Here is a 13071-nt window from a genome sequence, read left to right on the forward strand (position 1 = left end):
CAATTTTTCAAATTTGATAAATGCCTAGAAAATTGAAATTTTATTACGCGCACACATCGTCTTAACTTGCGACGGTCTCGTCCAAGTTTTTGTGTATATAGTATACCAAAAAAAAAAGAGTTTCCCGTATTTTTCTTAAAAACAATTTCGATTCTAAATGATGCTAATTCAAGAGGACGGATTAGTATGGTGTAAAATAGGAAGAGGGGCATACTAAATTACTATTCAAAATTGAAAGTGGTGTTCATTTGAATCATCGTGTTAATTTAAAATCAGGTGTTTTATATCGGTTTAAAATCGAGTCTTGCGTCCACATAAATTTTTATATAACTATAAAGTCATTTTAAAGTAGAATCAAAATCAAATTCGATTATATTGTAAGTAATTTGAGTGATCAAGTGTGGTTAGAACATCAACATCAAGTGATAAAGAAATTGAAAATATCATGATAATCTTAATTAAAAACACAGTCAGAAATCCTCAAATAATACAAAAAACAAGAGTAGAGAAGTCCATAGTCCATAGTCCATAGTCCATACAGATGGTGATGGTATCCTTACAAAATGACAACTTAGAAAAATAGTGTACAAGTATTACAACTGGGGCCTCAATGCTCATACACTCAATATAAGACATGGCCACAGCTGTCGGTTTGGACACATTTGTCCGTTTTCTCTTTATTAGTACCCAATTTTTATTTATCGCTATCTTTTTTATTTTATCGCAATTTTCCTAATAAAATTACGAATTTGCCTTTAGTCTTTAAAAAATACAAAATTGCCACTGGACTTAAAACTTCTATAAAACACTTCAAATTCATACAATAACACTCTTATCACTTCCAAAAACTCAAAATCTTTACATAAAATTAATCGGAGCTAAAGCTTTGGGATCGAAGTCGTTAACAAAAACTCGAGGTAATTTCTAAACAAATTCATTCGAAATTTCAAAAAAAAAAATCATACCAGTCGCGCAAATAGTGGGACTGTACCTAGGTAGAGTTGCACTGTGAGACTCTACCTAGGTTGCGACTGGTATGAACAAATTTTTTTTTTATTTCGAATGAATTTGTGTTGTTTAATTAATTTATTTTTTTTAGTTATTTTTATTTAATAAATGTTGTAATACATTATATTATGATAATGTTGTTATAAGAAGTAGTTTTGAATTTAAATTCGAAATTAAAAAAAAAAAAATCATACCAGTCACACTAAAAGTGCGACTGTACCTAGGTTGAGTCGCACTTTTTGTGCGACTCCACCTAGGTACAGTCGCACTTTTTGTGCGACTGAACCGCGGTTGGCTCGCAGATTATGTGCGACTGGGTTTTTTTTAAAATTATTATTAATTTTATTTATATTATTATTGTTATTATTATTATTATTATTATTATTATTATTATTATTTGTATTATTATTATTATTATTGTTATTATTATTATTATTATTATTATTATTATTATTATTATTATTTATTATTATTATTATTATTATTATTATTATTATTATTATTATTATTATTATTATTATTATTGTTATTATTATTATTATTATTGTTATTATTATTATTATTATTGTTATTATTATTATTATTTTTATTATTATTATTATTATTATTATTATTATTATTATTATTATTATTATTATTATTATTATTATTATTATTATTATTGTTGTGATTGTTATCATTATTATTATTATTAATTTTTTTTTGTTCTTTTGAATTATTATTTTTAATTTTATTTATATTACTATTATTATTATTATTTTTTTTATTATTATTATTATTGTTGTTGTTGTTGTTGTTGTTGTTGTTGTTGTTGTTATTACTCCAATGGTAAATTCGTAATTTTTTAATTTCAGGGGCGAATTCGTAATTCTATTAAAAAATGGGTGACGATAAAATAAAAAGGATGACGATGTTTAATAATACCAAAACTAAATTATTGTGGTTTTGACAATATATACTACTTTGATGTTTGACAAGTAACGTATTGTGCATGTTAGGTTATTGAGACCACATGGGTAGGACCTTCTTATTTTGATTTCCTCTTCTTTATTATAATTTATTAATATCAATTAAATTTTAAACTTTGATTTTTTTTTTTATGATTTTATGAATGAGATTAAAAGAAAAGGTAAATTTCCTATTCAAAAATTTATATGTTTTTCATATTTTTTTTGCTATATTTTAAATTTGAAACACGTTGCTAGATAATATAATACAATGAAAATTACACCGCTATTATAATGTCATATAGAAGACTTCTTTGTGTATGGTAATAAATGACTTATTATTTTTGATGAACACCAACTGTAGAACACCGTGAAGATTAAGATTGCGACACTTAAAGTCACTCCGAAACTTGATGATAGATCGAATGCAATATGCAAACTTTTCTTTTGTGATATTTTCCCTGCAAAGGCGTACTTGGATTTGATGTCGGAATTTCATAAAAAGATACAATCAATTTCAATAATCAATTAGTATTACAAAATGATTACTCTGAATGAATATGTGTTTGAAGAAGATAAAAATCTGGTGAAGAGTTAATAAAGTCCTTTACAAAATCTAGCATAAGAGAAAGACAATAAAAGTTTCTTAATTTTAGAAAAATGAATTATGCTTTGATCCTCATTTTAAAATTTTCATGCAACTCCTATTTACAGAATAATATTGCATATACATCCTATTACTCTCTTAATATAAAAGATAATTAATCAGTTGTATCATGAAGAAACCTCCTGAGACATCATAAAGCTCCATGAAACAGAGCTTTGTTTCAACGAATATTAATCGTCAGGAAACGAAAACTCATCGCAACTCAGGCCACTTATTGTTGCACTTTGCGATTCTGGTCCACCTCGCGATCAACTTCTACCTCATTTATTTTAGTTTTGTGTTTTTTGCATTTTAAAACACTTTTGACTATATAGATATAACTCTGTTTAAGTCTTATTATAATTATAGTACAAAAAAAATATCCTCTTAGCTCTAAATGCAACACTTTCTTTTTTATTCAATAGAAGGTGCATAAAATTTATCATAATATCGACACGTCCAATAATAATTGTCAAAAATATTGATTAAATTATCATAATATATATATATATATATATATATATATATATATATATATATATATATATATATATATATATATATATATATATATATATATATATATATATATATTTCAATTTTAAAAAAGAGTATGTTAAGCTTCTAGACAAAAAATAGTTGAAAATGACTAGTTAGATGTTTAAAGAGCAAAAAAACAAAAAAAAGTTTCTTAAACTACTTGCCAATTGAATTAGGAAGCAATAGATAAAATTATTATAATTCTAAGGAGTAAGGTTTGATAAGCTAACTAAAATATGATTGAAATGGTTGTCAAATGTACACTCAATGTGAATTGAAATGGTTGTCAAATGAAGTACTAATGTTTGAAAAAAAGAAATACTTAAATATATCGGACGATGGCCAGGTTCGTAATACCAATATATAGGGCCACCCGGTTTCGGAAGCGATAACTGTGGAGGCTTTGGTGGTTTTGCTTTTGCCATCAAGATGATAGCTTTCCTTGGAGGAACCACTAAACATCCATTTAACACCAACACTAATATTGAAAATGACCACAAATTTAACTTCATCTTTGTTATTGTAATGTGAAATTACTCTTGTTATTATGCTCAGTATACATAGAATTATAGATAATAAATAAGATTATAAATACGCAAATTGTGCTCCATAAATAGATGGATTGAATTCATTCAGTCAGCAGCTTTTACTTTGAATTAGTCATGCAATCAGAAATGCTCTATTGTAAATTTTGTTTCATACCTAAGATAAAACCAAATGTTTAAGTTATTTTCAAAGAACCATCTCAATCAAAAGCTTAAGTTGATGGTTGAAGCCCCAGGTTATATTATATACTCTAACATGCCCCTTCACACGAGAGTCTTTTGAGTTAGAAGTGTGGACACATTACAAACTATCCATCTCATATCTGGCGCTAAATACATCTAAGCTCAAATCGCATCCTAAGGTGGGGTTTAAGGGGTCGGATGTACACAACCTTGATAACACTAATGTTGTGCCAAGTCCTAAATCTCTTAGTGTAGGAGATGACTTTGATCATCTCATTGCCTACTCTATGGCTTGCACATTAGAGAATCATGTTCAGCAGCGTGCAATGGGGCATGACGGATTGAGGTTTGGATCACTCCATAAAATGATCAAGGAGAGGAAATGAAGTACCTTGAACAAGGCAAGAGATGCCTTGAATAAGACAAGAAGATGCTCAAGGAAGGTATAAGTTCATGTCGTGAACAAGGCTGAGTGATGGAAGCTAGGTGCCTTGAACAAGGCACAACACACGGAGCATCGAGAAAAGGGCTACCAGCAGGCGCTCGTTCGAGCATTAACTGCTTGTTCGAGCAGCCTGGTGCTAGGGCAAATGTGGGTTTCTGTTCCGTGGGCTTTACTTGAGGAGGATCGAAGGTATTTAAGAAGATACCACATTAAATCTCCTTATGTGTGCTTCATTGCCTCCATAGTTGTTGCTATGTTTTTCTTATGTTTTTCCTTTTTGTTCTTCACTTGTTAAAGTTCTAAACACTTTCATTTCAAAACAAAGAGGTTAGTGTTTGCGATTTACCCTTAATCGTTTAGTTTGATAAATTTTTTCATATTCTCCTTAACTTGGTAAATCAAGTATAACTTGCAACAAATAAATTCATTAACAATCTTTTACACTATGTTTGGATGGAAGGAAATTGAGGGGAAAGAAGGAGAAGAATTTGAAAGGATGAAAGATCCTTATTAATTTGGATAAGAAAATAAAAGGAGAGGGATTTAAATGGTAGGATCTAAAGGGATAGAATGTATGATATTTGTTAATGTTTCAATCTTTCTAAAGTTGGAAAGATTTAAAAGAAAAACTCATCTTCCTTTCTTTCTCTTTCCTCCCTTCCCACCTAAACATATAAGAGTTGCTCCTCTTTCATTTCTCTTCGCTTCATTTCCCTCTTCTCCTTTTCCCTTCGTTTTTTTTTCTTCAAAATTGTTATCCAAACATAGTGTTTATGAATCAATTCAAAATCTCAAGCTAATCACTAAGCAAGCCAAAATCATAGAGATGGAAAATCAAACACATAAACTTCAGTTACTATATATAGCTCTACAAGATGCATCTGTGCATTAAAGAAGTTAAATAATAAGATTACACAAAGAAATTAAGAGATGATTATAGATCATAAGTGTCGTTAAAAACGCTTAAGTTGATAGGTGTCACCTCATGATATGCTAGTATACTCTATCACGTCTCCTCATACATGTCCTCCACTTACCTAACGCTTAATATTATTCCACTTGAATTAAAAAGTGTACAAGATTCGAGCCTATGACATGTACATCTAATATCATGTCAAGAAATTAACTTAACCAATTGAATTATGGAAACGAGTGGTTGAGATGGAAAGATCGAGTATAAATTTGTGAATGAGATTATCTTACATTACATTAACACTAGTTAATTGTGAAGTAACAAGCAAACTACTCACTAATGATATATTAGTGGAACAGCCGGTCTCTTGGGAGACCGTCTCTTTGAGAGACGTCTCACAGGCCCAACCCATTAAAACTTAATTAAACTAAAAAGTGATAATAAACTAATTATATTAGAGATGGTCTCTCAAAGAGACCACCTCTCACAAAGATTTGTGTTAGTGGAGCACATTCATAAAGTAGAGATAGACATGTTGACTAACTTAAGTACAATAAAACTCAAATAATAATTAACGAAATATAATAACCATTTATTCTTGATCTTCACCATATACAAACAACCCTCACAAATAGCATAGCTTGTATTTTTTATCTGCTTTTATTTTAGTGTCAAATCAGATCAACTCGAACCATATGTAATCATAAAAGAATTGCTTGCTAAGATACTCAATAACAGTCAATGAGGAGGTGCCGGATGACGACCCGGTCTATTGTACGGGTACATATGGGGCCCCGGTTTTGGAGGCGTTATATAATAATATGGAGGCTTTGGTCTTCTTGCTGTTACCATTAAGATGAAACTTCTGTTTTCAGGAGCCAGAAAATATCCATTTAACACTAACATTAATATCAGGAACCACCACATTATTATTTTCATAATTGTTTTGGTAATGTAAAATCACTCTTCTTAATTACGTTTAGTGTTTACGGCTCACTATATATATTAAAATTAAATACACATATTGTGCTTAGTATTAATTATATATTTGAATTAAACTACACAAAAGTCAGCACAAAAGTCAGCATCTTGAACTTTTATGTAGTGGTGCACAAAATAGTTCAACATTAAAAATAATTGTTATATTTCGTTACGTATGCCTTTATGGTACAAGTTTAGAGCTGTGCAACGGGCCGGGGGCCCATTGGAGGCCCTTATTCAACCCTTAATTTCAAGGGTTTAAAAAGGGGTTGAAAATGGAACGGATTGTAAACGAACCTTACAGATGTGGGTTGGATAAGCGCTGTAATGAAAGTTGACGAAAGGCTGTATGAGCCGATTGTGAGTGAATGCCTGCTGAAGAAGACATGAGGAATGCAAAAGTAGCTGCTACTGATGATAAGAATACATGTATTCTTATGACTTATATCTGTGATATTAATAATCTTCAAAAAACTAAATTTTTTGTTTCAAATTTTTTTAATATTTTTTTTGTTTCATAATTAATTTTTGATAACAAAAAAGAACATAATATATTGGCCGTTTTAAACCCGTGTTTCTTTAAACAAGGCTCGACCCAACCCGGCCCAATTTCACAAAAGTCCGATCCAGCCTATTGCACAGGCCTAGGTACAAGGTGAAACCTTCTCTTTAAACTGACCCATTGATATTTATTATCTTAAAATGATGACTTATAACTTTAAAGTGATAACTTTTATATTCTTAGAATGATCAATTATAACTTTAAAAAGATTATTTTCAATTTTAAAGTAACCAATTAGAGAAATAAACTATTATATGGATACATATCTTAGTGAGACAATCTCATACAAAACTTGTTAATCACTTTTTCCTTTACATGCTCTTCGTATGTTGTCCATCTGACTCTACTCTTTTTCTTAAATTTAGTGCATTATTATTATAAAAAAAAAAAGCATTTAATTAGAATATTTGGAGTATTAGTTTTAAAATGCTTTAAAAATTATCAAACCAGGAAAGCAATTTCAAATCAGTAGCGTATAAGGGTGTAACTAAATATAATCAAATCAAACAAGTGAGTATTGACCACCAAATTTTTATATGTTTATATGATGTCTTTTAAGAATTTAACAATTTGGAATAATATTCCCTCTAAATAAGCCCGAGCCTTACGTAGATAATCAAATCAAGAGTATATACAATAATATGGTTTCAGCATGATACACCAGTCCAACTGATCGGAGGGTGGCGCGTGAGGCGTTTCAGGCCTCGAGGGTCATCCGAAGATTTGGTTCGAATACCGAACCAGGGACATCCCATTTAACCCCAAGGATGCTTTACAAATTAGATTAACATATAATCTGCATAATAAGTCAGAAGATAAATAACTAGTGCAGCATGTATTATTTTCTTCCAGTAAATAACCTGGAAAGTGAACCAAACATATAATGATCTTTATCCAAAAAACTGCACATAATAAAACTCTAACTATATACAACTATACATTACTATAACATTCGGTAAACCACGGCCCACTGCTCGTGCGTTTTAACTTCCATGTCTCATTCATTTTGCGACATTTTGTTAACCCATATCGAAGCTCTTAAGTAAAATGTTGAAAAATGCATGGAATTGAGGACTATCCAAGTAAAAGCAAGCTGATATGTGGGCGCTTTGGAAAGTCAGAGCGGCCTTATTCCTTTCAGCGCTGATGAGAAAATCTAAAACAAAAAAAACAGATCATTCGATTTATGCTCTAACTGCAGTAATTATGCTTAAGGATGTATATACTTGACACACGAACACGAGTAATAGAAATTAAAAACTCGTTTGGTCAGTGGTATTAAACAGTGGTAATGAGAATGAATACTAGCGTAATTTTGGTTGAAAAATCTCTTGGCTACCTAAATGGCCATGCTTGTGCAACTTCCATCATCTCATCTTTTTCATAAAATTCATTCCAATGCATTACCATTAAAAGAGATTGTATTAGGTGGTAATGAAAATTTGAAAATAAAAAAACTTTTTTGTGATCAAAGTTTCATTACCATAGGAATGACATGGAACTTTTGATAAAGTTTTACACTATAAATCATTCTCATTACCAACATTTAGTACCACTAACCAAACAGACCGTATGTACAAAATTCTCAAGAAACCACTAACCAGAGAAGAGCCAGAGGGCTGCCCATCTACTGATCTGTCCAGAGAGCCAAAAACTAGCTGCTGCTGCTTCTTCACATAAACTAATTTTTTCTTCCCAGCAATCTTGTCATTAGACTTGGAGTCAAGTCCAGTATTTCCTCTATAATCCCCCAACGAGACGCCTTTTAACTTAATTGTTAAATCGTTTTCAGTTCGAACACCATTTTTTCGTTTATCTTCTTCCGAATTGATGCCTCTTAACTCAGCTGAGAAATCCTTCTTGACCCCATTATTGTCCTGCAAAGTGTCTTTTTGGGTGTTATGAACTTTCCTTGAATACTGTGTTGATGCAACGATTGCACCATCTATGGCAGCAATCAAACTCGGTGGCTTCTTGGGTCCAACAGCTTTCTTTTCCAATTGATTCAAAGGCACGCACCCCGGCCTTAAATAATCAACAGTATCTGAGAGCGGGAATTTTATTAAATGTGGATTTTCAACTGGAGAAAGACCTCGAACCGCAGCCTCAGCTATCTGCCATTAACGAAAAGAAAAACTGATCTGAGAATCACAAATTATAGTAATCAATGAAATGAAGAAACAATGCATTATTATACATCTACCTTTCTTTCCAGGTCATAAATACCCTGATCACCGCGCATCTTCAGAGGATGTAACAGTTTCTGTATCAAGTAACAAGCTTTAGTAAAAATGTTTGAGATCACAATAGAATAGAACTCTTGTACACTTCTACATACCTGTGGTTGTTCACTAAGCCAACAGAATTCCGTCAATGCTTCTAGCCTTACCTGTTAATGGGATAGTACACTACAATCAAGTAATTTTTCACGCAAATCACAAATCAAAAAAACAAATTATTGTCGGTTTCAGGGCCTGATAAGGGTCAGGCCGGGCCGGATAAGGCAACTTTAAACTTAATATGGGCTTTACATGGGCCGGTCTTTGAAAGCCCATTCCGGCCCAAGTCAACCCTTTTTTATCACTACAAATTATTTTAATCCCTATTTATCAACTTAATAATAATTAAATTGAAACAATATTAATAATATTCATTGACATTGTCATTTATAATATTTAAATAATACATCAATTTTGCTATTTACAAAGACCCCTTTCCGACCCTTATTGAGCCCTTGTATAGCCCAATTCATTTTAATCATAGTAGAGCCCGTTGTAGGCCTGACCCGTTTTTGGCCCCGCTCTTACAAAGCCCTTCTAAACACAGGCCGGATAAGGGCTCAAAATGGGGCCCGACCCATCAAACACCCCTAGTTTCAGGCTATTTTAGGCCATTTGGAGCGAATCAAAAATCCAAAAATCAAACTAGATGGTTTTTTCTTACCCCTTCGGGTACTGCTTTCCAACTAGATAGCTCATCACATCTAAGACACCCAACAACTTCTATACAACCTAAATGAAAACAACATCACCCAAAAGCACATTTCAGGATATGCTTGAAGAAATTATCCTGTACTTTTTCATGTGCTTTTGAGAAGCAATAACTAATAAGCATGTGATTTTTACCAATAAGTTTTGAAACTGGATAATGCTCGGGAAATTTAAGATCAGTCACACCATCCAACGCATATATCTCCCTGTAGAAATTCTCCATGGCTTTTATGGTGGACTCATCTGGGACCTTGCTTGCAGCATGGATCCAAAGCCGACCTTCCAATTTCAGACATTTTTACTATTAGAGTTGATGTAAAAATTATGAAACTGTGCATCGGCAATCAATCAAGTAACCACAACTTTTACACAATAAAGTTAACTTAGATTGTTTTGTGGCTGTGCCTGCGTCTAAGGAAGGCGTCCAAGAGGATCAGAATTCAGAATAGTGTTGTTCAGAAAATGCAACAGACTTTTCTACTTCCATAGTATCATAATGTAAGACATTAGATTTGATACAATAGATATAAAGATACAAACTTACATACTTTATTGTTTCTTTTTACTTGCAACCCACATTCATGGCACACTTTGAGAAAGAGAATTGAGGATGTAAATAGACATAAGCTAAAAAAGTTCAACAAGCAATTAGGGAAAGATATAAGGTTACTATGGTTTAATATTAACTTGTTCTTCAACGTATAATCACTTTTTCAAAATGTGTGTTACCTCCTACTCAGTTTAAGTGTATTATTTGACTTTTTTTTTCTGAGATAAGTGTAATATTTGACTTTTGACACTATTAAATTGTATTGTATTCTTAATTTATAAGTTATAATATAGTCATATAAGATCTTGTTTGATTCATCTTGAAAGATTATAAATATCAACATATTATAATTTTTAGTCATGCACACTTAAAAAAAATTAATGATAGAAATAGTACATTGGTAAATGTGTCGAATTAAGTGGGACATTTAGGCTAAATAGGAGGGATTTTCCTTTACTCATAGCAATGAGGCAATGACTTTCATAATGAAATGACCTAGAATCCTAACTCCTGAACAATATGTACTTTATTCAAAAAATACTCATTAATATTTAGATAAAACAACGTATTTATGGAAAAAATATCACAAGTCAACCAAATATATTTGTTGTGTCCAGCTCCAAATCTCACTTTGATGGAGGTAAGTTCGATCACCTCGTTGCTTACTCAATGGCTTGCACTATTGAGAATGATGATGAGTATGAATTGAAGCATGGCGTGATACGTTTTGGATCACTTGATGAAATGACCAAGATGGATGGCTTGGCGTGGCTTGATGTTAGCAAAGGAGTGCCAAAAGAGGCTGGCTCGACTAGTGGAGCACAATGGCTCGGTCGAGCCAAGGAACAGCTACAATCCAGTGGAAACTGACTAGGAGCTCGACCACTCAAGCATGCTTGCTCAATCGAGCGAGCTACAACGTGCCAAAACACAAACATTCTGTTTAATACGGCATTCTTTATGGGCTTTTGAGGGATTGTCTTAAGGCTCCCAAATATAACAAGGGACTATATAAGGGGTCTTAGGAGTTCATAAGAGTTTATGAGACAGCCTCATACTCAATATTAACTAGGGTTTTAGCCAAGAGAGTTCATTCTACTTGTATTAGGGCATTTGAGAGAGATTGACATCAAAGGTTCAATCTTTACTTTGAGAGGTTGTTCTCAAAGGTTGTGTGAATTGAGTCATTAATGTATTGTTGAGTATATTAATAATAAGGTACTTGTTTTGAGGAGAGGTATATTTAGATACCTCATACATCTTCTGTTTTGTGTTCTCTATTATTGTGCTCTAATTTGTTGTTTTTCTTTGCACTTGTTTTTATTATTGTTCTTGCCATAGCGCATTCACAACAATATTTTCCCTTATCTCTATTCTAATATAAGAAGTAGCCGGGAATTACAGGGCCAGCTCTTTACAAGAGCTCCATGAGCCAGGGCTTAGGGCCCCTAGGGGCCTAAATTTTTTGATATGTATTTTTTATTTAAATATAAAAACGAGAATATTTTTATTTAAATGAAAGAGATAATTTAATAAATAGCAATGATTTAATGGTCATTTGTGACCTTGTGACCTTGTTAATGATTTTTTTTTTTGTTTTTGGATTATTGTTGGTAGATTTAATCTGGTTTTCTTTTTCATTGATAACCTTTGTGTTTAAGTAATTAAGTGGAGTAATATTTTTGATTTATTATATTTTCTAAATTAATAGTGTTTCGTCTAATTGATAATTTTAGTAGTTTATAAATTGTCACTATAACGTTTGTATTTTAAAAATTTGTTATTTTGTCTTCGCTCAGACCCCAAAAATTCATCAACCAGAATTGATTTTCTGTCTCCTTAAAAGATAGAACTAAACAATACAGAGGTAAAAATAAGAATATATGAACATACAATGAAAATATATCACTTTAGTGGGTATTCAATTTTGGGATCATACACTGAAAATATTTCACTAATTCAAATACTCAACCAAAAACTCCAGAATTTGAATATACCATTAAAGGAAAATCAATCAACAAATAAGAATAACCTAAAAAAGCGAATTGGGTATTCGATTTCGGGATCATACAGTGAAAACAAAAAGTGGGTAACAAAAAATAGAGGAAGAAAAGATCGACACCTCGAATAGGAGAAGGCCATGATCTACCTTCAATACGTTTAATACCATAAACAAGCAAAGAAGCCCAAGGTTGATGCATGGTCAAACATGGATCTGTATAATAATTTCTGGGTTGAATTCTTCTCCTCATTGCTCTTCTACTGATGCTAAACTGAACGATTTCTCAATTAATTGACAAAATATTTTAAAAAGGGGGATACTTTGCTTAACTTTTGCCGAATGGAACTTAATTTCTCTCGAATTTTGGTTCTCTAAATAGGGATTTTGTTTACCAGGTGTTGTGAATTGTGATAATGAATGACGCCGTTTTTATATAGGTGAAAATTCAAAGCTCAAAAGGGTAACCGTTTAAGCAATTAACTTTTTTTTTTCTTCTTGATTTTGGCTTTTGAATAGGTCAAATAGTCAAAAAAAAAATTATTTGATAAATGATTTTTAAGGACCTAAAAAACTTTAAGAAAAAAGTTAAAAACTATTTATAGCATTTTAAGCCTATTTTTTCTCTAATAAATTTTCAATATCCAACAAATAATTTTAACCAAATATCTATTAACAAATGGGTTAAATAGCTAGTTTTTTCGATCAATTACTTCTACCTGTTCAAATCAGTCAACAACTCAATCTAACAGTCACTTGACA

General features: G+C 31.6%; 1 protein-coding gene across 3 annotated transcripts; it reads right to left on the reverse strand.

Annotated features, from left to right (window-relative positions):
* Window positions 1-7138: 7138 nt before the first annotated feature.
* LOC130828270 (uncharacterized) lies at window positions 7139-12777 on the reverse strand. Of its 3 annotated transcripts, none has more exons than XM_057694139.1 (7): window positions 12433-12777; window positions 9896-10039; window positions 9714-9781; window positions 9109-9159; window positions 8974-9033; window positions 8372-8884; window positions 7139-7926 (listed from the first exon to the last, which is right to left on the reverse strand). In XM_057694139.1, exons 1-7 carry the CDS (start codon window positions 12560-12562, stop codon window positions 7888-7890), a joined length of 1005 nt encoding a protein of 334 aa, XP_057550122.1. In that variant the 5' UTR covers window positions 12563-12777; the 3' UTR covers window positions 7139-7887. The 3 variants fall into 3 exon arrangements, with proteins under 3 accessions (XP_057550122.1, XP_057550124.1, XP_057550125.1); XM_057694141.1 differs by having other exon boundaries at window positions 12460-12737; XM_057694142.1 differs by having other exon boundaries at window positions 7139-7913; window positions 12433-12737.
* Between the last annotated feature and the right edge of the window lie 294 nt (window positions 12778-13071).

Source organism: Amaranthus tricolor, chromosome 12 (genome assembly GCF_026212465.1).
Source record: "Amaranthus tricolor cultivar Red isolate AtriRed21 chromosome 12, ASM2621246v1, whole genome shotgun sequence".
Classification (NCBI taxonomy): domain Eukaryota; kingdom Viridiplantae; phylum Streptophyta; class Magnoliopsida; order Caryophyllales; family Amaranthaceae; genus Amaranthus; species Amaranthus tricolor.